This window comes from Bemisia tabaci, chromosome 2 (assembly GCF_918797505.1).
Source record: "Bemisia tabaci chromosome 2, PGI_BMITA_v3".
Lineage (NCBI taxonomy): Eukaryota > Metazoa > Arthropoda > Insecta > Hemiptera > Aleyrodidae > Bemisia > Bemisia tabaci.
Genome location: NC_092794.1, coordinates 475,438 through 498,930, shown reverse-complemented (window position 1 = coordinate 498,930; position 23,493 = coordinate 475,438). Strand labels below are relative to the sequence as shown.

At 41.1% G+C, this 23,493-nt stretch overlaps 1 protein-coding gene across 4 annotated transcripts in view; it reads right to left on the bottom strand.

Moving 5' to 3' along the window:
- LOC109031998 (epoxide hydrolase 4) overlaps positions 1 to 23,493 on the bottom strand; it is a 53,003-nt gene extending 29,510 nt beyond the window's left edge. The window contains exons 1-2 of one of the 4 annotated variants that reach the window (XM_072296491.1): positions 22,983 to 23,493; positions 1,829 to 1,953 (exon numbers count right to left, since the gene is read on the bottom strand). In XM_072296491.1, coding sequence (XP_072152592.1) covers positions 1,829 to 1,953; positions 22,983 to 23,201 — 344 coding nt within the window. In that variant the 5' untranslated portion in view covers positions 23,202 to 23,493. The remainder of the gene's footprint in view (positions 1 to 1,828; positions 1,954 to 22,982) is intronic. The other 3 variants (XM_019043871.2, XM_019043872.2, XM_019043870.2) reach the window with 3 other exon arrangements.

Genomic DNA, 23,493 nt, shown 5'->3' with positions numbered 1-23,493 from the left:
GTTTGAACATTTCAGGCCTGTTTTTCTACACCCGCACGATTTTCTTCAACCCTTAACACAGCCACAAAAAATTGCGTCCAAAACTTGTTTAGGTGCAGGCCCTAAAGTGGTTCGTACAGGAGTAAGCTGCGGATCCAATTTCCACCCCCAATTTAAAGGCGAGAGTGCATTACCGAGCCACGTTTGAATTTGAAGGAATGCTCTAAAACCGTGCAATTTGGCGGCATCTTCTGTCGGCGGTAGAATTTCGAGACTACTTGTTTTAGCCGTGACTGCACCTTTTTTAAACCTGATGAAACGATGTTCGTTCAAACTTTCGATATTTTTATTTGCATGATAAAGTCCGATATATATTAATCGGACGCTGCCTATTAATAATATGATAATAAATATGCAGATATATAATATGCTTGGAATAAGAATGACACAGCCACAACGCGGATCGAGGGTGGAAGTCCGTGCAACTGCTAGAGATCAGTTCTCGAACTAATCGCAAATCGCAAAACATAGGAAGGAGCCCGACGAGATAAATTCGATGGGGGGCAACGAGAGGCGAAAGGGGAATTTTTATGAAACCGAAGCCCCTGTACGAGCTACATATAAGCCCCCCGAGTTCTAGATAAGAAGGGCTCGTCCAGTGTTGCTAGGTATAATGTCCCTCCACTCCTCACGCTCGGGCCATGTATTTCAGCATTAATCATTTTTCTGTCATTTGGCAGCTACGATTCCTCCAAAATGCGACAATGCGAAGACAAAACAAAAAACGTGGCCTCATCTTTTCACATCGACGTCTTCGCAGGCTTGGACCATGCTCATCGTTCCTGTATGTTAAACCGTTGCGCGGCTAAGCGGAGGAAGGGTAATGGGTGACACCCCCCCCCCCCCCCACAATCACTACTCCCTTCCCTTCGATAATGGCCTTAAAAAGGAGTAAAAGGCTAATACAAACGACCCCCGAGTGAAAAAAGTATGACTTTAGTGTCATTAGAACCCCGGCCGCAAATGTTTAACTACCCAGTACTTGATTTGTTAGGCCCGGGCGGAAGAGCTTCGATATATCGTATTTCCGTAGATCGACTGTGAGTCTAAAATGATCGATGTTAATCATTTCTGATGTGAAATTCAACGCTCTTTCAGAATCCGCCATTAACTTTTACATGAGAGCAGCCGTTTTAAAGAAAAATGGGCATTTTCGGGAAAAAACTGAAATTTCCGTAAATGTCCGTTTTTTCGGCAGCCATTTTGAGGGGTTCAAAGTCGTTTTACAAAAAAATTCATAGAAATCATTTTTATTGGAAATTTTATGAACTTTTATTCACTAGCTAACTCATTTTTCGCTAAAACCAATTCTTTTTGAGATATTTACGAAAAACCGAGGAAAGGTCGATTTTTTGGGGGTTTAGGGGGGGCGGGGGGTCGAGCGTACAGGGGATTCTTGGGGACTTTTTGCCGGGAGTCCCTGGCACCCCAATGAACAACTTGGGCACATAAAACCTTATATATAAATTTTTTTTTCTAATCGCCGATTTTTGATCTAATATGCCTGGACTACTAGTATTTTGAAGGGAGGAGCTATGTCCCCTAATTTCAGATGTTCGTCTTTCACACAAGGCTGGGCTACTTTTAGACTTTTTGGCAGCAAGTTTGATCACCATTTCCCGTACTTTCTGATTACAATAGAATAATATAACAAATAACGCTTGATGGAAAAACTTTGGTTGCCACCACAAAGCAGAGCACATAGTTTCTATGTTTAGCCATCGATATGTTAAATACGTTGAAAACACCGTCTAATAGTAAAAAATCAAAGAGAGTAGATAATGACTACCGGTGGGATTTGGCAAATTCCCCAATTTGAGCCCGCCATCCAATCCAAAAGTCAGGAAATCCGTGAAGGAACAACAACACTGGATCTGCTCGACTTCCGGCTTCAACATAATGTAATTTCACTCCCTGAAAATATAAAGATTATTATATTATCAGTCTCTTTCAGTTATTATACAGCACACCAACAAACCGGTAATATTACCTCTGATCTACAAGTACATCTAAGGAAAAACATAATATAACCAGCTCAGACATTTTGAATAAGGTGCTCGTTGCTTGACAAAAAAAAGGAATGTAGTCTTGAAAGAGAGAATTAATTGCTTGACAGAGTTCAGAGTTTATTCAACAGCTGGGTGAATTCAAATAAGCATCTAATATAGTGTCCCGAGCTATTTTAATCGTCATAATCTGAGAAACGTGGACAGATCAAATTTTTTTCTCATTTTCCACACTATTGATGACTATTACATACTAATTTCCACTTCATTTGGACTGGAATAAAAATTTAGGAGAACTTTGAATGTGCAAATTGCCTACATTTGTCTCAAATTTGCGTGTCCCCTTTGCCTGGTTCTTGACTTTAAATCAATGTTGCAGCATATCTAGAGTGATTACTCGAGAAAACTTTATAGGAGATGATAGGTAATGCTTTTGAATTTGAGAAAAAAATAGGTCAATTTATTTTTTGCTCCATCAATAACTTTTTCACGCACTAGACTCATTGTCCCGCGCAACTGTCAGCAACAGTCAGGAGAGACGTGGCAACGATGTGACAAGCTCTAAATGATTGCCGTAACGTTGAGGTTTTTCCAAAAACGACTTTTTCTGTTTCGATTGAATAGTTCACACGTCGCAGATGGCAAAAATTCTGAAATTCGCAAATTTTTATGCAAGATTAACGCCATTAATGATGCCAAACGAAATTCTATACACGATAACTAATAGGGCGTCAAGCATACACATACACACACACACAGTCTTGTGCAACAATAGTTGTGGGGCCACTGGATTTGTGTATTGTTGTAAAACTAACCTAACCTAACCTAACCTAACTTAACACACACACACACACGCACCCTCTCACACACACAACACACGCACACACACCCTCTCACACACACACACCCTCTCACACACACACACACTAATATCAGCTCGTAAAATACTTTCGAAGTGTGCGTTGGGGAAAATTTTTTCTTATTCCGATACTCTAGGATGTGCTACTAAATACTCCGTGAAAAAAACACCAAAATTGTCTTTACTGTTAGAGATAAGCTTAAAATACAGCTTATTTCCATCCTGTCCCGTTCCATTCGGCCCCATATGTTTTCATCCTGTCCCAGTGTCCCAGTTTAGTAGGACAGAGTGGATAACTGCTACAACTGAGACTAGCTTGTTTAAGCTCTGTAGGCGCTCTTTTCTACCGATTTAAGTGAAACTTGGGAACGGGCGGTATTTTTCAAGGAGGAACTCGAATTTTTAGTCGAATTTTCAAAATTCGAAAATCCAAGGTGGCGGACATGGCTTAAAATGCTATCTCAGCGCCTAATCAATCGACTTACGTGAAACTCGGTATCTGAGGGTATTTTTCAATGGGGAACTCGAATTTTCAGTCGAATGGGTCACTAAACCATGAACAAATTTTGAATTGCGAATATAGTTTTCTGAAGGAAAATGACGCGTAGAACACGATGCGCACATTAAAAACGCGAACAAGTAACTCAATAACCGAGAAATGCGCAGTTCAAATCGCTCAACTTATAAGATGCGTTCTCTCGAGGCATCAGGTCAACTGTTGCTTACCCGATGGGTACCGTTGAGAGTTTGACGATCGTTCTTGAAGACTTGCTGACTTCTCGCTAATTGCCCGATGACTGTCATGGCGGGCCATCGACCAACGCAATCGCCCAGCACCTTTCAAAGGTGATGGGCAAGGCCGCTGAGCGTTGAGATAACCTCAATGTCTTAAGTGTTCGCATTCCCGCAATCCCGCCATCATTTATCGTGTCTCGTAACTCGCCTTTTAATTTAAATAAAATGTAGATTCTTTTTAAATTTGACCTAGTAACCCTCAGGGTTGATTATCTCCGAGAACAATACCTAAAATAATGTAAACCATAACACGCTCCTGTAGTAAACAAAAACAAAACCTGAGCCGCCATGACAGTCACATGACGAAAGTTGGTCATCGGGCAATTCAGGAAAAATCAGCAACGTATTTCCTCTGATGCTTCCAGAGAACGCACCTATACGCAAATTTAAAACGCCCCGGTTTCGCGCCGCGCCGAATGATGTCATCCGGCACCAATCAGAAGCGGGCACGGGTTTCCACGACTTCCGTCAAATGCCTATCTACTCTTCGTAAATGAAAACAATACTAAAGTCGAAATTATATCTTTTGAATTCAAGACTTGAATCTCGTTCATATGTTAGCTGTAATAAACGAGCAACAATTCCATATTGAAACACGTTTTATTTTAACAAACATCAGAGGAAAATGAGAGAAGATTGCGATATGACTACCGCAGTGCGTCAACACCGTCAGTTTCCCGCCATTCGGGTGCGTTAGAAATGTCTTGCAGTTTTTAGATTTTTCAAAAGCGGGTTTCTCCGCGATTTCGGCTCCATAAAAATGCGGAAAAATCACCACTTTATCTACTCACATTGTACTTTCAGAATATTCAATAAAATAAACTAGGTTTAGTGATGACCCATTTTCAAAATTCGAAAATCCCAGATGGCGGACGTGGCCTAAGATGCTATCTCAGCACTTAATCAATCGATTTACGCGAAACTTGGTACTCGGGGGTATTTATCGATGGGGAACTCGAATTTTTAGTCGATTTTTCAAAAATCGAAAATATAAGATGGTAGACGTGGCCTAAAATGCTATCTCAGCACCTAGTCCATCGATTAAAGTAAAACTTGGTACCCATAGACATTATTTGACGGGAAACTGAAAATTTTAGTCAAATTTTCAAGATTCGAAAATCTAAGATGGCGGCCGTGCGGCTTAAAACACTATCTCGGTGACTAAATAATTGATTTTAATGAAACTGGACCGGAAAACCTTGATATAAGGAAAAGAAGGAAATTTTAATAGGGGGGCAATACATGGTCTCTTATGTATCTTAGGCTACAAAATCGAAGTATTCCCAGGTTTTTTCCATCGTGCACAGATTCGCCCGGAAAGTTGACTCTGCTGGAAAAGCTAAATTTTTAAGGAAAATTCCGATTTCCACGGAAAAATTCCGAACTTTCCCGGGATAAGTCGCACCGATACAGGTAAATAGAGGTGATCTTCAGAATCAGCGCCAAAAATCTACTTCGAAACCGTTGGCAAATCTTCGGAAAATCAAAAAAAAAAAAAAAAAAAAAAAAAAAAAAAAAAAAACCTTGACCAGTGTAATTGATATGATTATGCAATTCCTCAAACTTTTCCTGGCTTCATCTCCACTTCGGCGGGTACACGCCCACTCGAAGTTTTAAAACTCGATGTTTTTGATCCATTTTGTATTGCAATATTCCTAGAAATAAAAGCTTCTTCTCGCGTTAAAGGAAGACAGTGCGCATTTTGATAAACAGACGGAACTGTCTAAAAGACAAGCAGAATAAGGTTCAGATATCATTCATGACGGATAAATTTTTTCTCAATTTTTTTTAGTTCTGCAAGATATGAAAGAGTTACATGTTTTCAATTATGCTTTAATTTAGTGCTCGACGATGATTTTATAAAAATTGTGCTTCTCTCCTTGTGTACATTTCTATTTTTCGGAAAGAAAAATAAAAACGCACAAAAATGATATACAAATTTAATTGTATTGTAATTTTTCTTGATTTTTTTATTGTATTGTACTGTAACATGTAATGTGAACTGTAATTGTGGTATACACTATACACTGTTTTTCTATTGTAATCTTTCTTGTATTGTAATCTGTATTTATTATCCAAAGGATTACTTTCTTTGTTTCTTTTTGAAAAAAAAAATAATAAATAAAAGTGAGAGCAAAAAAGCACCGTAAAAAGTAGAAAGGAAATCTTATGCAGGATTTCCTTTAGCTGAGCGGGGGGTATGTGATACTCCCCGCTGCCGCGAGAGAGGAGAGCGAGACCGATTGAGCACCGGTAGTGGGGCCGATAAGTGGAAAATATCATAACAATCGTGCACTTCTGGAAGAAAGCATGAAAATTTCAGGGATTCATCTCTACCCTATAGACTTTCGATTTAGACATAGACCCCAAAAATCTGAGCCCCCTGGGGGGGGGGGCAGGGGGCCCCCAAATTTTGAATTTCGTATAACTACTGAACGGCTAATGTTAGCGTAATTTTTTTACATCAGGACGATGGGAAATTTTATTAGGAACAAAGATGGTTCTCATGAATTTTTCTGTGGAATCGATATTAAAGGCGTGAAACGGGAAAAACCATCGGGGGACGGGGAGCCGGCCGTTCTGAGGCAGATCCACGCGCTACGCTGCCTGCCCGGGACGCGCGCGGCGGCGGAGTACGGTGTTCCCGACGAAATAGCCGCTTGTCTCGGTTTAATCTCAACGGTGCGCAGTTTTAAAAATAATTAGGAATTTACTGTACTGCCTAAATACTTTTCCATAGTGATATAAGCCCTACTTTTTATTAGTAACACATAAAAACAAGCAAAAGGCGAAATACTCCAATGCAATAGTGCCGAGTCAATAAGAGGGGTCGGTCATCGCGCATCACGCGTCTTGTTTTCTCTGAATACAGAGCTTTTCCGATCTCAGTACAGAGTGTATTACCCTTTCCTCACGTAAGTTTTGTAAAGGATTACATTTTCTAAGGTATTAGAGCGAAATAACAAGTTTTAATATACGATTTTGACCCACTTTTTAATGACTATTGGAAATGGCGGATCCTTGATAACTTATTTTTAGTTTATTTTCCACGTTACTTTCGGCGAATGGGACCATAAGCTGCTTACATAAGCAAGAATTTTGCAAAACTTGATGCTAAGACATTACTTGAGGAGTAAAGAGGGGGGCTTCACATTCCCTTCGCCACCAAGGATACCAGATTTCCTTCATTTTCCTCCAATATCGTTTTTCGTTCATGTTAATTGGTTTCTCGCAATTGCACAGGTTACATACGAAACATTCCGACAATGTTCTTTTCTCTTCTTTTTTCCTCCGGCCAGTCAATAGAAGTTTTCATTTTCATGAAGTCCCCACTCTTTCAGTTATTCAACAAATATGCATATTTCAAAAAATAGAACAATACATTATAATGAATGATAAAATAGTGTATTTCCTTCGGAAAATACACTGAAAGAAGATATCTGAATCCTATCGCTTCTTTTTATCGAGTCACCCTTGAAGATATCATTGGTACTTTCCACGAGACATAAAAAATGGAACGAGTAGTAAAAAAATCCATGAATATACATGGATTTTATACATGGATACATTTTTCATTTTGTTCTACGGAGTTTGGAGTGGAGTTGGTAACATTTGTATTGAAAAAAATATTAATGTAGGATGAAATTTATTTATCATGCAGGTTCTAATCCTTTAAAGAACTTTGAGAAGGACCGGTACGTCAGGAAGAAATTCATTGCATTTCTTCTTTTTCAACCCACCAAATCTCCTACCGATTTTTGATTTGTAAGTATGTCGGAGAAAATTGTCAAGAAACGGGACTTGCAAAATATGCAGTGCACAAAACGTACACCTTAAACTTTATCGTACAGTATAACACTGATCGAATTAGCTTTAGAGATTATCAAAAGGTTAATTTCTCGTCAAAATATCAACAAATCAGTCAAAAGCAGTAATCAGTAGTCAGTTGCAAAATTACCGAGATTGCGGGATATCGAATGATGCGCGATTTAATTGACGACATAAGAACAGGATAGGTCCCCAGTAGGCGCGACTTCCTATGACTCAAATGGAACGTTTTTGCAGATTAGCGGATATTGGCGGGTATTTATTACTTAATAATATTCTTTGTACTGTACAGGAAGCAGTCCAACGAATGCTTTTTGGGGGTCTTTTTTTATCCCTATCAAGCTTTCTCAAGATTCTTTTGGCATTTTTTCGGAGCAAGTTTTGAAGGTGGTTTTGGTCCTCTTAAAAAATGCCTATACGTAGCAATGATGTACCAATATGTTCCTTAAAGAGAGGAGAATAAGCATGTTTTTATGTATACTCATTTTTTACAAAATTAGTTTCCCTGTCTTAAAAGTTTGGCTGGAAGCCGTCTCCCGGGAACTTTAGGGTATGTAAGCATATTTAGATATCATTCTGGTGGCGCAGTACCGAGAAAAAGAGAGAGAGAGAAAAAAAAAACACTTTAAAATAATTTTTCATGTCATCGTGGTTAACAAAAAAGATTTGTGATTTTTAGTCCCCCCCCCCTTCACGAGACAACTGTGCGTCAGATTTTATTCCGTTCAGCTGATGTCTGATACAGTTATCTCGGATGCTTTAATAAAAATTGACAAACCCGTACAACAAAACATCCCTTAGCTCCAGCACTTAGCCCCTTCTCCTTCTCCTTCTTTTGCCGTGCGCTCACTTGTACAGGGTGATCCAAAAGTCCCTTCCACCCCCTCTAACTTTTTACCTAATTGAGGTAAAGATTTGAAACTTGGGGGATGTTCCTGGGTCAAAGGGAGCTACTTTTTGGCCCCCCTAAAATTTTCAGGGGGGCCCCCCTTGGGGGGCAACGGCCCCCAACTTTTAATTTTCAAATGGGAAGACCCCCTTTGTGATAGCTCGTTCGAAAGAGCATAAAAAAAGAAAACTTTTCGCGTAAACCCGAAGTCAATATCTCAAACCGTTTCAAAATGGCGGCCGGTTAAAGTTCAAAATGGCCGAAAATTCACACCGGTTATTTGTCGATGGATTTGCGCGAAAATCGGTATGCAGGGGTATTTTGACACGAGAAAAACGAATTTGGCGTTAGATTTTCAAAAAAACCGAAATTTCCAAAATGGCCGCCGGTTAAAGTTTAAAATGACCGAAAATTGTCACCTTAGTTTTTTGCTGATGGATTTGCCTAAAACTTGGAATTTGACAGTATTTTGGCATAAGATAAACAAATTTGAACTTAGATTTCTAAAAAAATCAATTTTTGGTCATTTCGAACTTTAACCGGCGGCCATTTTGGAAATTTCGGTTTTTTTTGAAAATCTAACGCCAAATTCGTTTTTCTCGTGTCAAAATACCCCTGCATACCGATTTTCGCGCAAATCCATCGACAAATAACCGGTGTGAATTTTCGGCCATTTTGAACTTTAACCGGCCGCCATTTTGAAACGGTTTGAGATATTGACTTCGGGTTTGCGCGAAAAGTTTTCTTTTTTTATGCTCTTTCGAACGAGCTATCACAAAGGGGGTCTTCCCATTTGAAAATTAAAAGTTGGGGGCCGTTGCCCCCTCAAGGGGGGCCCCCCTGAAAATTTTAGGGGGGCCAAAAAGTAGCTCCCTTTGACCCAGGAACATCCCCCAAGTTTCAAATCTTTACCTCAATTAGGTAAAAAGTTAGAGGGGGTGGAAGGGACTTTTGGATCACCCTGTATACATATATTACCTGCAAAAATTAAGCCCTATTTTAAGGCTTTATAGGTAGTACGATACATTTATAATATTTTTAAAACTGCGCACCGTTGAGATTAAACCGAGACAAGCGGCTATTTCATCGGGAACACCGTACTCCGCCACCGCGCGCGTCCCGTGCAGGCAGCGCAGCGCGCGGATCTGCCTCAGAACGGCCGGCTCCCCGTCCCCCGATGGTTTTTCCCGTTTCACGCCTTTAAGATCGATCCCACAGAAAAATTCATAAGGACCATTTTTGTTCCTAATAAAATTTCCCATCGTCCTGATGTAAAAAAATTACGCTAAAATTAGCCGTTCAGTAGTTATACGAAATTCAAAATTTGGGGGCCCCCCTGCCCCCCCAGGGGGCTCAGATTTTTGGGGTCTATGTCTAAATCGAAAGTCTATAGGGTAGAGATGAATCCCTGAAATTTTCATGCTTTCTTCCAGAAGTGCACGATTGTTACGCTTATCGGCCCCACTACGGGGAGTGCTCGGGCGGTCGAGCTCGCAGGTGGAATCATGAAACGTCATCGGAAATCAGGAGAGAGACGCATGCCGGGCGCGCGCGAAATGCTGGTGTTTTTGTTGCTTTTTCGTTAACTTTGTCATCATCAATCTAGTGTAGACTCCCAGACACGAAAATATAAAAGGGCAGACAAACAAAAAAAATTTTAACAAATGCTATCGACCTTTCAAATGAGAAAATTCACTGCCTACTCCAATTACTTAAAGCAAGTAAAATCCTCTACCCGAGAACAAAAATGGCAAGAATCTGAGGCCGAAAGCTCGAAGATTAAAGGAACTAGACTCGTAGGGCAGAAATGGACATTATGACACGATGCACATTTTATTTTGGAGGGCCGTTAAGGGATATACAGGGTGTCTCACGAAAAACGAGCCACCTTGAATATCTGCCGAACGCGTCGGAATTTCGACAAACGGTAAAAGACGTGTTCATTTATATCGAGGGGGACACCTTTTGGCGTATTTGAAATTTTCCCAAACCGCGGGAGGGGCGCGGGGCGGGGGGTGCCCCACCCGTAAGTCGAACTTTTCAAATGGCACCCCTACTTTTTTATTTCAGAAATCAATTCTACGCAAAAAAACAAGCCACCCTGTCCAAACCGAATGTAATTCGGACAATTTTTCAGTGATTGACAGAATTTGAAACATTTTTTTCATGCTCTTTTCAAAAATTTCCCACGCCCAATGGAATTGCTGCATCAAACCAAACTCTCCGCCAAAAAAATTCTTAAAAATTGCACTTTTGATAAAAAATAAAAAAAAAATCTGCTGCACTCGAAATCTGGAGCACGCAGAGCCCTTCTTTGTGACTTTAAAATTCGTTCTACCGAACATTTCCGAGGGGCGCTCATCGGGAGGGAGTAGTAAGTCTTAGACAAGAATTATTATTATTTTTTCTGCAGCATAAGAAACCGTGGCCATGAAGAAGCAGTTAAGTTGAAAAACAACGCACCGCGGAAAAATAGCGTCCTCAGAAGTATCAAGGTCCGGCTCAAGTCGTTGACCCCCCCCCCCCCCCCCCCCAAAAAAAGCTAATCCATTTGTTTTTCTACTTTACTGCTCCTTCATGGACACGGTTTCTTATGGTTCAGAAAAAATAATAATAATTCTTGTCTAAGACTTACTCCTCCCTCCCGATGAGCGCCCTTCGGAAATGTTCGGTAGAACGAATTTTAATGTCGCAAAGAAGGGCTCTGCGTGCTCCAGATTTCGAGTGCAGCAGATTTTTTTTGATTTTTTATCGAAAGTGCAATGTTTAAGAATTTTTTTGGCGGAGAGTTTGGTTTGATACAGCAATTCCATTGGGCGTGGGAAATTTTTGAAAAGAGCATGAAAAAAATGTTTCAAATTCTGTCAATCACTGAAAAATTGTCCGAATTACATTCGGTTTGGACAGGGTGGCTTGTTTTTTTGCGTAGAATTGATTTCTGAAATAAAAAAGTAGGGGTGCCATTTGAAAAGTTCGACTTACGGGTGGGGCACCCCCCGCCCCGCGCCCCTCCCGCGGTTTGGGAAAATTTCAAATACGCCAAAAGGTGTCCCCCTCGATATAAATGAACACGTCTTTTACCGTTTGTCGAAATTCCGACGCGTTCGGCAGATATTCAAGGTGGCTCGTTTTTCGTGAGACACCCTGTATATCCCTTAACGGCCCTCCAAAATAAAATGTGCATCGTGTCATAATGTCCATTTCTGCCCTACGAGTCTAGTTCCTTTAATCTTCGAGCTTTCGGCCTCAGATTCTTGCCATTTTTGTTCTCGGGTAGAGGATTTTACTTGCTTTAAGTAATTGGAGTAGGCAGTGAATTTTCTCATTTGAAAGGTCGATAGCATTTGTTAAAATTTTTTTTGTTTGTCTGCCCTTTTATATTTTCGTGTCTGGGAGTCTACACTAGATTGATGATGACAAAGTTAACGAAAAAGCAACAAAAACACCAGCATTTCGCGCGCGCCCGGCATGCGTCTCTCTCCTGATTTCCGATGACGTTTCATGATTCCACCTGCGAGCTCGACCGCCCGAGCACTCCCCGGTGCTCAATCGGTAGCGAGACGACGCACATGCGCGGTGCCGGCGATCGGAAGGGGGCCGCTGGAGCTCTCGGGCAACCAGCGCGGGACCGGACTGTGGTCTGACAGTCCGGTAAGGTCCTCCTGACGAGAAGGACGGAATGATATTTGATGGTGAATTTTATTGATGCTTTCTTGGTCACTCTGTATGTACTAGCTAAATCTCTGTCCCCTTTTTGTCGTCCCCATCAATTCTTATAGGCAGCCCTCGCTCAAGTCCACGAAGCTACGAACGGCGCTGAAAAGTGCCGGTGCGGAGCTCTCGGTTTTTGAGCGAGAATTTGACGGATCAATTCATCCACGATTGTCGCGAGACGTTGTTGGTGAATTGACCCGCTGCGCCGCCACAATACAATGAGTAAAACTCATTTATCCGATGCGATATTGGGGATTTACCAGATAGAAACGTACTTTTGAGGATACTAGCCGTTCTGGGCGCGCTTCGCGCGCCCGTCACGCCTAGCCGGGGGCTACGCCCCCTGGACCCCCGGTCACTCGCTACGCGAGTGACATTCGGCTCGCTTCGCGAGCCGATTTTGTAGTAGTTGCACATTTTTTATCACTATATTTTGAAGATTTCATAGAAAACATTATGAAATTCTCACTCCACAATTAACTTGTAGAATAATAATGGCAGGGCAAGAAATAGACTATATCTTAAAATGGACGGTTCCCACTTAGTAAAAACAGCCAACACCACGTGAAGGTGAGGAATCATCGTTAGCCACTTTTTTTTTTCTTTACTTTTCTGAAAAAAATTTACTGAGATTTTAGTTTAGTTTTAGTTTAGATAAAAGGAAACACGGAGAAAAAAATTTGTGCATGGAACCCGAAGCTGAGATCATATGGATCTCTGAAGTTTTCGGATCACGCATCCGAAAAGTTAAGGTCCATCTGCCGAAGTTCGGGTCAGACAATTGAAGTAGTTCGGTATATACCGAAGGTTTCAGGTTACACATCTGAAGTACTCGGTGCATACCGAAGTGCTTCAGATTTCTGACTCAGAGATTTAGGAAAAACACAGTAGAGAACCAAGGAAATCACAGTAGAACAGAGAAAAAAATACAGTCGAATAAATAAAGAAAACTATTATCGAAGAAATTCTAATTATTTGGAAAGTAATTCGCTGGCGTAATCAATGCGTAGCTGCGTAGGAGCATGAGCGAGATTTATCATCAACTGACCGCTGGCCGGTAGGTACCTGGGCGGGCGAGCGACAATACGTAAAAGCGGTGGCATGGTTTGATTGACAGAGGAGTGGGGAACGGTCAGACGTAGGGGAAAGGTTCAGGCTGAACCGTTCAGCACAGCGCAGCGTCAGTCACCGGGTGGGGAAGAGAGTCCGGGAGGGGACACTTCCCCTCGAGTGAAATAGAAAAAGGCAGAATCCTTCGAAGTTTATATTAATGATTCATGATGATGATATAGAACTCATAATCAGTGGCGAGGTGCGAGTAATCGATTATCGATATTTCCACATTTGGAACTGTGCTAAAGAATCGATTATTAAGGTTTTCGCTGCGAACACCCTATATATCGATCTTTAGCGATCTTTTTCTACATATTTAAATGACAGATTAATCGATATATCGCAAATCTCGCCACGCCACTGCTCGTAATCGCAAGAAAATCCGGCAGAAAAAGCCTGAAACTACCCAGAATTAGCGTTTGAAAATTGACTTTCCGTTCCTTATGGGAAATCCCATGTAAATCGAACCGACCGAATCCAGGTTAGGGTACCAGGCCTAAAATCGCGATATCGATGTATCTCGAATGTGACGTCATCACTAAAACGGTCTATTAAAAAATTTCTATCACACCCAAAATCATGTCTAGAACTTTCAAGAACTTTTTCGCCATCTTGTTTGTTTACATTGGGCTAAACTAGGACCGGAGGGGCTGGGGTTTGTTTACATTGGTTTAACTTTGGGGCTCCATGATAGCCGACCAATCGGAGGGCGGTCCACTTTATCAGTAGGAAAAGGTTTGAAATTGCAATACTCTCCCGTATACAGGTAACCTGCCGGTTAAAACAGGCCGTTACAGTCCTAGATGATGACCGTTACTCCCAAATGAGATTAGTGGGTCGATGACGGACCAAAAATAACCGAAAGTTAAAAAAATAAATGTGTGTAAGTAAATTTGATCAAAAATCAACCTGGAATACTTCTTTGTTTGCGCAATTTTATTCAGTTCCCGCCCTATAATTAAATTTCAGACTTGTACCGATTTCGCCGCCAATCCTCTTGCTAATCGGAGAGTTTACATAATTTTTTTCTTCGAGTGCTCCGTCTTTAAGTCTTTGATCCCTGGGCAACATTGCAACATATTCAAAATGGCCGCCATGTGCAAAATCCAAAGACATTGAATCACGTAGACCGTGCGTCCGGCTCGGTTTAGTACAGGCGGAGCGAAGCAAGTCTCTCGGAGCCTCATGATGGGCGGGCGGGGAAGGGGAGAGAGCGCGTGTCCCAAGCACTCGAAGAGCGGCAATGGAGAATTCATGCCCGCGCTCGGTTTTTCACGAATATCTCGTTTAGAGTCCATTTTCAGACAAAATTCTAAGAGGAAAAGTTTTAGAACACATAATTTTACACCCGAATAGCATTGTTTCATTTTTCCGAACTAGTTATTAACCGAGGAAAGAAGCCTCACACTCACAATCCGACAAAAATTCACTGGAGCCGCTACTGCGCATGAGCAGATGTGCGCAACTGGGACCTAACTGGGACCTGACTGGGACACACGAACTCATCGATGCGGGTCGGTGCCACCACTCATCGGCATGCGAATTTTTAATAATTGTCTCGCCTTCCGTAACACAGGATGCACGGTCTACGTGATTCAATGGTTTTGGCAAAATCGAAGAGTTCGGAGGTGCTCTCGAAAATCTACACGGATACGCAAAATTGTCGAAGAGCCAAAAATGTTCTCCATAACATTTTACTTCGGATATCATACACTTTGGACCTCTGAGTCCCTTAATATTGCGGAAAAAACCTTTTTCCCAGAATTTTGGAAATTTCTAAAAATTTTGAAAAATTGACGTGCGCATTGCTGTACCCTAGTGCCCGTTGTGCTTTAACTGAGTGCCCAAAAACTTCTTAAAACCTTCCAGTTAGGTACATGGTCCGTCGAGTTCAAACCGGCTGAGAAGCCTTCCAATGTGTAAATTTAGCGACTAATTTAATTTTTTGCAATTCCCAGTTTGGTAACATTTTCAACAAAACCCATATTCGAAGTTTCAGTTCGTGCAGAAACTGTAGTAGCCAGCACATTGTCAGCCACGTCATTTTACTGTCTTAAGTACGGAAATAGTTTGCTTCTCGAATGCTATGAAACTCCCTCAAAAATTCAAAATGGCGATCGAAATGACCCATTCAGGATAAAAAAAAAAAAATGTCTACAGGAAATAAGCCGTGTAAGGTGTCGTTATTATATGTGTTTCTGGTCGTTAGGTTCGAATCTGAGGTCAGAAATCATCCTAAGCGTCAGGGTAAGGCATTCCCTCTCACATTTTTTTAATGAAAAACAGCGAGCACGATACAGGACTCAGCGTCGTGGGTGCAGTGACCCAGGTTCGAATCACCTGGGTAATCACCACACTCATCCAAAATGTGGAGACGGGAATTTTGACACACATCATACAACGACAAGTTCCCGAATTTTTTCTTCACTTCAAATATCCCACAAGGGTTAATCTTGTGCTTTATCGTTCCTGAACCCATCCCCCCTCCGTCCCTTATCAAGCCAGCTCCAGATAACTATTGTTTGAGACCATCAAACTCGGGTCACCTGGCCGGGAATCGAACCTTGGACCTCGTGATCATAGAGCAAGCGCTAAATCCACTGCACCACAGGATGCCGACACAACGTGGGCAAAGTTACTTGATTTTTATGAGCGAGATACGGCACCAAGGAGATACAACCTACTTCAGGAGTTTTATGGGTTCAAGATGACTATGGGGAGACTGATGGATCAAATAGGAAAACTGCAGAGAATTGTGTACCAACTAGCTCAAACGGAATGCAAAATCAGCGACGACACATTGATCTCCAAAGGGCTCGTATCTCTAACCGAAAGTTTCAGGTACTTCGCCACATCTTGGGAATCAACAAAAGCAAGGGAAAAAACTCGTCAGAATTTGGTGGCGAGACCTGCGGTAGAAGAGTCACGAACAAGATCCATCCATGTAGGTCAGTCGTTGCGCAGATTTCCCCGCTCGGGGTAAGCCCCTTTCCATTGGTTCGTGACGTCAGCATTACTGCCGCGAAAACCAGAAAAGTCGGAAACAATGCTTTTCTTATGGAAGAGAGCAAATTTTTCTTAATGAATCATTTAAATTTCTGACTTTTAAATTAAAATTACTAAAAAATGTATTGGCTATTAAACAAAAAATCCAAACTCTCTATTAAAAACAAACTTTTATTATACAACCAAATTCTCCAACCAGTGTGGCTCTACGGATGTCAAATATGGGGCTGTGCTAGCCTCTCAAATATAAACAAAATTGAAAGCTTCCAGTCAAAAGTTTTGAGAACAATAATAGGCGCTCCTTGGTTCGTTAGGAACGAAGACATACGCAGAGAATTGGAGATGCCCACAGTTAAAGAAACAATTAAAGAAACGGTTATCAAATATGAAGAAAGGCTTCATTCTCACTCAAACAGCGAAGGTCTTGAACTTTTAAACACCTCAATCGTTAATAGACGGTTAAAGAGGAGAAACATCTTCGACTTACCGGCACGATTGGGTAATCTGGTTTGAGTGCTACCTGTGTGTTGCTGTTAGTACTAATTGCCTAACAACTAGTCTAGGGAACAGGTCGCTGTACCTAGCCTAACTTAATGGCGAGGACGAACAACACCAACATAGAGGGACGACGCACCGACCGGAATAAGTTTAAAATGACAACAACTCAAAAGTAATTTATAACTCTATTTATACTCCTGTTAAAGATAATTAAAATTATATACTTATATTTATTTCACATAATTTTGATATTACATATCAATAATTATTTATAATAAGCAAGAATGCTTATTATCCGCTAGAATTACTTTTAAAACTCATTTATATTTAAAAATAAGTCAATAGATACTAAGAATCATAGTAGTAGTAGTGACATATTTGTATTTTTAATATAACAATAAATTAATAAAAAAAAAAAAAAAAAAAAATCATTTAAATTTCTTACTTTTAAATCCTTTGAAACTTTCTGTGTGTCGAAAAGAACGTTTAGACATTAGCATTCAGGGTTTCGATTTTGCCGAATTTGTGTTCTTTCATTTTTACAGTTTACTCTGCATCAGCCATTTTTACACGCGAATCTATACCACTAGATGGCTTGTTACATCGCTGACTTCAAAAATCATTTAAAAATATAAAAACGCAAATTCAGCTGAATTGAAACCCTTGACGCTAATTTCTAAACGTTCCTTTCGACACTCAGAAAGCTTCAAAGAATTTAAAAGTAAGAAATTTAAATGATTCATTAAGAAAAATTTGTTCTCTCCCATAAGAAAAGCATTGTTTCCGACATTTCTGGTTTTCGCGGCAGTAATGCTGACGTCATGCGCAGAAGATTCTCATTTGGGTTTCGGGAATGACTGACCTATATGGATGGATCTTGGTCACGAAGCTGCGTGAAGACTTCGGGTACGATTGACGAATCTTGAGCAACGGTGTCTCAGGAGACAAGGAAGGGTATTAGGGTAAGTGCCACCACTGCGGTCAAGGCGGATAAAGAATGGTGGTCGCATTTCGATTTTGGCTGCCATCTTAAAGCATTGTGACGTCAGGAAGGTACGGCTTTTGCCATGCAATTCGAGGTTGAGCCGACTCCCCCGGCCTCGGCCGGCCCATGTACCCGATGTACCCGATACTATGGAATGATTTCCGTAACCCTTGCGCGGGGGAGCGCTGCAGTCGCGGGCGGGTGACTGATTCGCGGGGGGGAGACATTCTGGCGGGGGGGCGTATGTGAATCGCGCGCGGGCACCACTGTTGTGCGCGAGGGTGACTGATCCGGGGGAGGGGGCCATTGTTTCGATTCATCGAAGAATCGATACACTACAGTGTTGCCAAGCTTATACACCAAAGGACTACGTGCAAAACGGGCCATTTGGGGCTCGGGGCGGATACCTTTGAGACTTGCCCTATTCATTCACCTAACAATGCCCCATCTTTTCCCAAAGTTTCAAGCCCCCCAAAAATTTTGGGGAGACGCGGCGGGGGGTCAAAGTTCAAAACCGGCAAAATTTTCGCGAATTTATTACTCGAAAACCAAGAAAATTTCGTAAACGCGGTTTAAACGAGCGTATTCAGCGTGACGAGAGCTTTCAGAAAATGTATAACATCATAGGGTTTTGTCAACTTCAGCTCAAGTTATCGCCTCCGAAGCGCCGGAACGCTCAAAAGAGACCCCTTATTTTTTCACGTTTGGGCCGATTTAAAAAAAAGCCATTTTTTTAATTTCATGAAAAACTGATATGTTGTTCCTGACTCTCTGTAGCCCCTCTAGCTCTTTACCGCATGCTGGGGAAATGTTTTGGTCGCGAGTTATAAGAGCAGAAAGGAGGGAAGGTCGGGAAAATTGGCTATTTTAAACTGCGCGCGCGGCGTTGATCGGAGGGAAAACGTCCCCTCCCACTCATTTCGGTGAATCACACTCCTCTGCCGACCTCGCATAGTTGCCACATGGCTCCTGATCCGTCGCCGCGCGCAGTTTAAAATAGCCGATTTTCCCGACCTTCGCTCCTTTCCGCTCTTATAACTCGCGACCAAAACATTTCCCCAGCATGCGGTAAAGAGCTAGAGGGGCTACAGAGAGTCAGGAACAACATATCAGTTTTTCATGAAATTAAAAAAATGGCTTTTTTTTAAATCGGCCCAAACGTGAAAAAATAAGGGGTCTCTTTTGAGCGTTCCGGCGCTTCGGAGGCGATAACTCGAGCTGAAGTTGACAAAACCCTATGATGTTATACATTTTCTGAAAGCTCTCGTCACGCTGAATACGCTCGTTTAAACCGCGTTTACGAAAACTTCTTGATTTTCGAGTAATAAATTCGCGAAAATTTTGCCGGTTTTGAACTTTGACCCCCCGCCGCGTCTCCCCATAATTTTTGGGGGGCTTGAAAATTTGGGAAAAGATGGGGCATTGTTAGGTGAATGAATAGGGCAAGTCTCAAAGGTATCCGCCCCGAGCCCCAAATGACCCGTTTTGCACGTAGTCCTTTTCATGTCTATGGTTTTGAAATGGACATTACAAGTTCGAGTTTGTTCTGAAGATGGAAGAAGAAGAAGTTACTGTTGTTTGTTTACATAGTTCACGAGGAATATGGGGTTAGGTTTTATGCTTCAAATTTATGCTGACTTTAATTTCGTGAATTACTGAATATCTTAATACGTAATTTGGTGAAATTAAACGCCTATTGATTTGGAGATGGCTGCTAATGAGGGAATACGTAAGTACGTGAACTAATTTTATTTTATCGCTGACAGTCTTCCGGAACTGTAATTTGGGTAGCCCAAAACATTGCCACAGCAGATAACGTAAACAATCTTACACATCGCTATATTGAAACATTATAATTTTATGGAAGATAATGTCTGAAAGTTCTTCCAATACCTATATAAAAATATTGGTGCAATGATGTATGGTTGTGGAAAAACAGATTAAGTCGTTTCATGTCCAAAGTCCAAGAAATGGCCTCCTTGGTGTTTCGTAGGTTTAGGGAAAAAAATGAGTCGACAAAATTCATATCAGTTTACAACGCCATTCAACAGAAAATCATGTTCTAACTGTTTGATTACGTTGATTACAGATTGTTTACGTTATCTGCTTTGGCAATGTTTTGGGCTGCCCAAATTACAGTTTCGGAAGACTGTCAGCGATAAAATAAAATTAGTTCTACGTACTTACCTATTCCCCCAATAGCAGCCATCTCCAAATCAATAGGCGTTTAATTTCACCAAATTACGTATTATGATATTCAGTAATCCACGAAATTAAATTCAGCATAAATTTGAAGCATAAAACCTAACCCCATATTCCTCGTGAACTATGTAAACAAACAACAGTAACTTCTTCTTCTTCCATCTTCAGAACAAACTCGAACTTGTAATGTCCATTTCAAAACCATAGACATGAAAATTTGGTGTATAGGCTTGGCAACACTGTAGTGTATCGATTCTTCGATGAATCGAAACAATGGCCCCCTCCCCCGGATCAGTCACCCTCGCGCACAACAGTGGTGCCCGCGCGCGATTCACATACGCCTCCCCGCCAGAATGTCTCCCCCCCGCGAATCAGTCACCCGCCCGCGACTGCAGCGCTCCCCCGCGCAAGGGTTACGGAAATCATTCCATACGATACCGTGTGACGTCCAGAGGGTACGAAATGCGACCACCATTCTTTATCCGCCTTGCACTGCGGTATTCCTGGACATTGGAAACAGGGATATAAGAAACCGTCTAGACGGCAGAACCACACTGACCTAATAGAAGGAGTGGTCCAAACAGAGATAAAAGCAACAAGAATTCAGATAAAAAATCCGGCTATGATGTAGCCAAGGATGCAGCTGTCAGCAGTGGCACCATTTGCTTTCTAACAGAAAACTTGGTGGGAGAAAATAAAAATTTTCTTCAATTCTATGTCGATTCTGATTGTTCTGATCATCTTGTATTTTGAGAGGCTTTATTTAATGAATTAACATTACTAAAGAAGCGTATACAGATTGCAATAGCGAAAGAAAATTAGATTTCTTGTTTTGGGTCTTTTTTTTTTTCTATTTCTTAGTCATCCAAAATAAAATTTCAATTTGTTAACCTTAAAAAACATAGTGCCAATCATTGGAACAGGTCAAAAAGTGAGTGCACCAGTAATGGAAATGTTGCATCTGTGAGGAATTTGTGATTTGACTATTGATTCTTATGTAAAAGTTCGCGAGAACTTTCACGTAACGAGTTCACGAGAAGTTCACCGGTTTTTTCTGAAATCAACTCCTAAGCTCAAAAAGAGTTCTCAAGTTGAGGCCAAAATGGAGGGCATATCACACGCTATCCTGAGAGTCCACCTCTACATCAAGACGAATTATCCATGCAAAAGATAGGGAGCAAATACATTTACAGGCCTGCCACTTTATTTGGGGACTCTAACAACTGACTGGTTTGTAAGACTGAAAATGCGGCATCCCTGCTGATATATTTGCTCTATTTGCTCCCTATCTTTTGCATGGAGAGTTCGTCTTGATGTAGAGATGGACTCTCAGGATAGCGTGGGATATCCCCTCCATTTCGGCCTCAACTTGAGAGCTTCTTTTGAGCTTGGGAGTTAATTTCAGAGGAAACAAATGGCACCATCGCGTTTCTTGCAAACTTTTGCAGTAGAATCTACAGTCAAATCGCAAATTCCTCACACATGCAACATCTCCCATGGACAACCACTGCCTAACAGTGGTGAGGCACATGTTTTCTGCTGGGCTTTTTCATTATTAATGGATTTATTTATTTATTTTTTTTTTTCATTGTCATCCAAAATTCCAATTTATTAACCTCAAAACACCTAGTCCCAATCATTAAAACAGGTCAAAAATTGAGTGAACCAGCAATCGGCAACCACTGCCAGACACTGGTGAAGCCCATGTTTCCATTGTACTAACGCTGGGCATTGCAGTTGTTGCTTTAAGAATTGAGATATCTATACTATAAGCTCCAAGACCTCCTTTTATCTATGGTGCTTGTGTTTACTATCAAATTTCTACTTCTTCGAAGTCAGCATGGGTGTGTTAACAGCTCCCATTATAGGTATGATTTGAAACTAAATTATCACTAGTTCATAACATCACCATCAGAGCTTATTATTTGGGTTAATATTTGGGAGTGCCAATTACTGGTACAGTTACCTTCCGCAAAAACAGAGAAGCAGACAGTTTCAGAAAGCCTACCGTTCATGGGGATCTGATGATATCGCGGAAATTCTTTAGCATATGGGCTGCTGAATTTGGGGATGAAATTCGGAGGGTAGTTAGGGCACTAATAGAGAAAGATAACTGTGAAATTTCAAGTGTCAGAAATGAGTATTAAGAAAGTTACAAGCTTGGAAAGCTTCGAAAATAATATACAAATCGTCGCTGCTCAGCGACGAGGACTACACAGCAACTGCCGCTATGTCACTGCCACGCTCGAACCGAAGAAGCGCGATCTCTTGTGACTTATGAACCTTATCTTACCTCACCTAACCTAACCTTACCTAGCCTAACCTGAAGGAGCCTTAAATTCTACCCACCCCCCCTCCCCCCATCATTCATCGCGACGATCACCCGTAGGTTTTATACCGTTAATTCGCATGTTATTTTCGAAACTTTCAAAGCTCATTACTTTCTAAATATTCATTTCTGACACTTGAAATTTCACAGCTATCTTTCTCTAATAGTGCCCTAACTACCCTCCGAATTTCATCCCGAAATTCAGCAGCCCATATACTAAAGAACAGCCGATATGGCCTCACAACTAAAGGTCTGATGTAATGAAGAGATACCCAATTTCACAATAGCATTTGCAATTTGCCTCACTTTTAACAGTTCTGCACTAAAAAAAGGAAGAATGTAATAATAGTTTTTAATCGCCTGACATTTAATGGGATCCAAGGCTTGCAAAATTGAGCATTTTTGCATCTCTGAATGAAACATTCATACAAACTCAAAAATTAACAAGCACCTATTCGATGAGGTATGATAAGGTTTCCTAAATCTCTCCAACCTGCTAAGTAGTGAAACCAGCAATCCCACATGGATAGCAAGGGTCACTTTGCTCAGCAACAAGATAAAAACTCAGGTAGGTAGAGTAAAGTTCAAGGGTTACCCTGTAAAGTTCAAGGGATGACTCATGAAGACGAGGAGCAGAGAGGAGATTAGAAGTATATGTTCCAAACAAACACTCTGTATACGATTGCGAATGAATGAAAGAGGATGATGTTTAAAAATACCTTCAATTTAACGAAAGAGTGATGTCCATAAGAGGCGGTGACTAGGCATGGTGGCGGGTGGTCATGTTTATTAACACATTCGAAGCTTTTTGGATTCCACAATTTAAATACCAGTCGCTTGAAAAGCATCCAGAGACCCCATAGGCCAGCAAATAACCACACCTTGATGGTATCAAAGGTTGATATTGATTCTACAATGTTTAGAAAAGGATGTGACATTTCGCCCTGCAATGTTACCTTAAAAGACAGATCTGAAAAGTGGATGTTCACAATTTATCTTAACTACTGGGTTCTATAGTTCTTAAAATTAAAAACCCGGAGGAATTTTGCAGAAACAAATAACTGTTACTATATGCTAAGATTAGATATAACTAGATAGATGTTGAACGTCAAGTTGACTGTGACTGTTAGCTGACTGCTGACTGTCAGCCAATTGTCAGCCCATTCTCTATGCTGTCAGCCCACTCGTCTCGTCTTATAACCTAAAAACTAGAAGTATCTCTATTTGTCT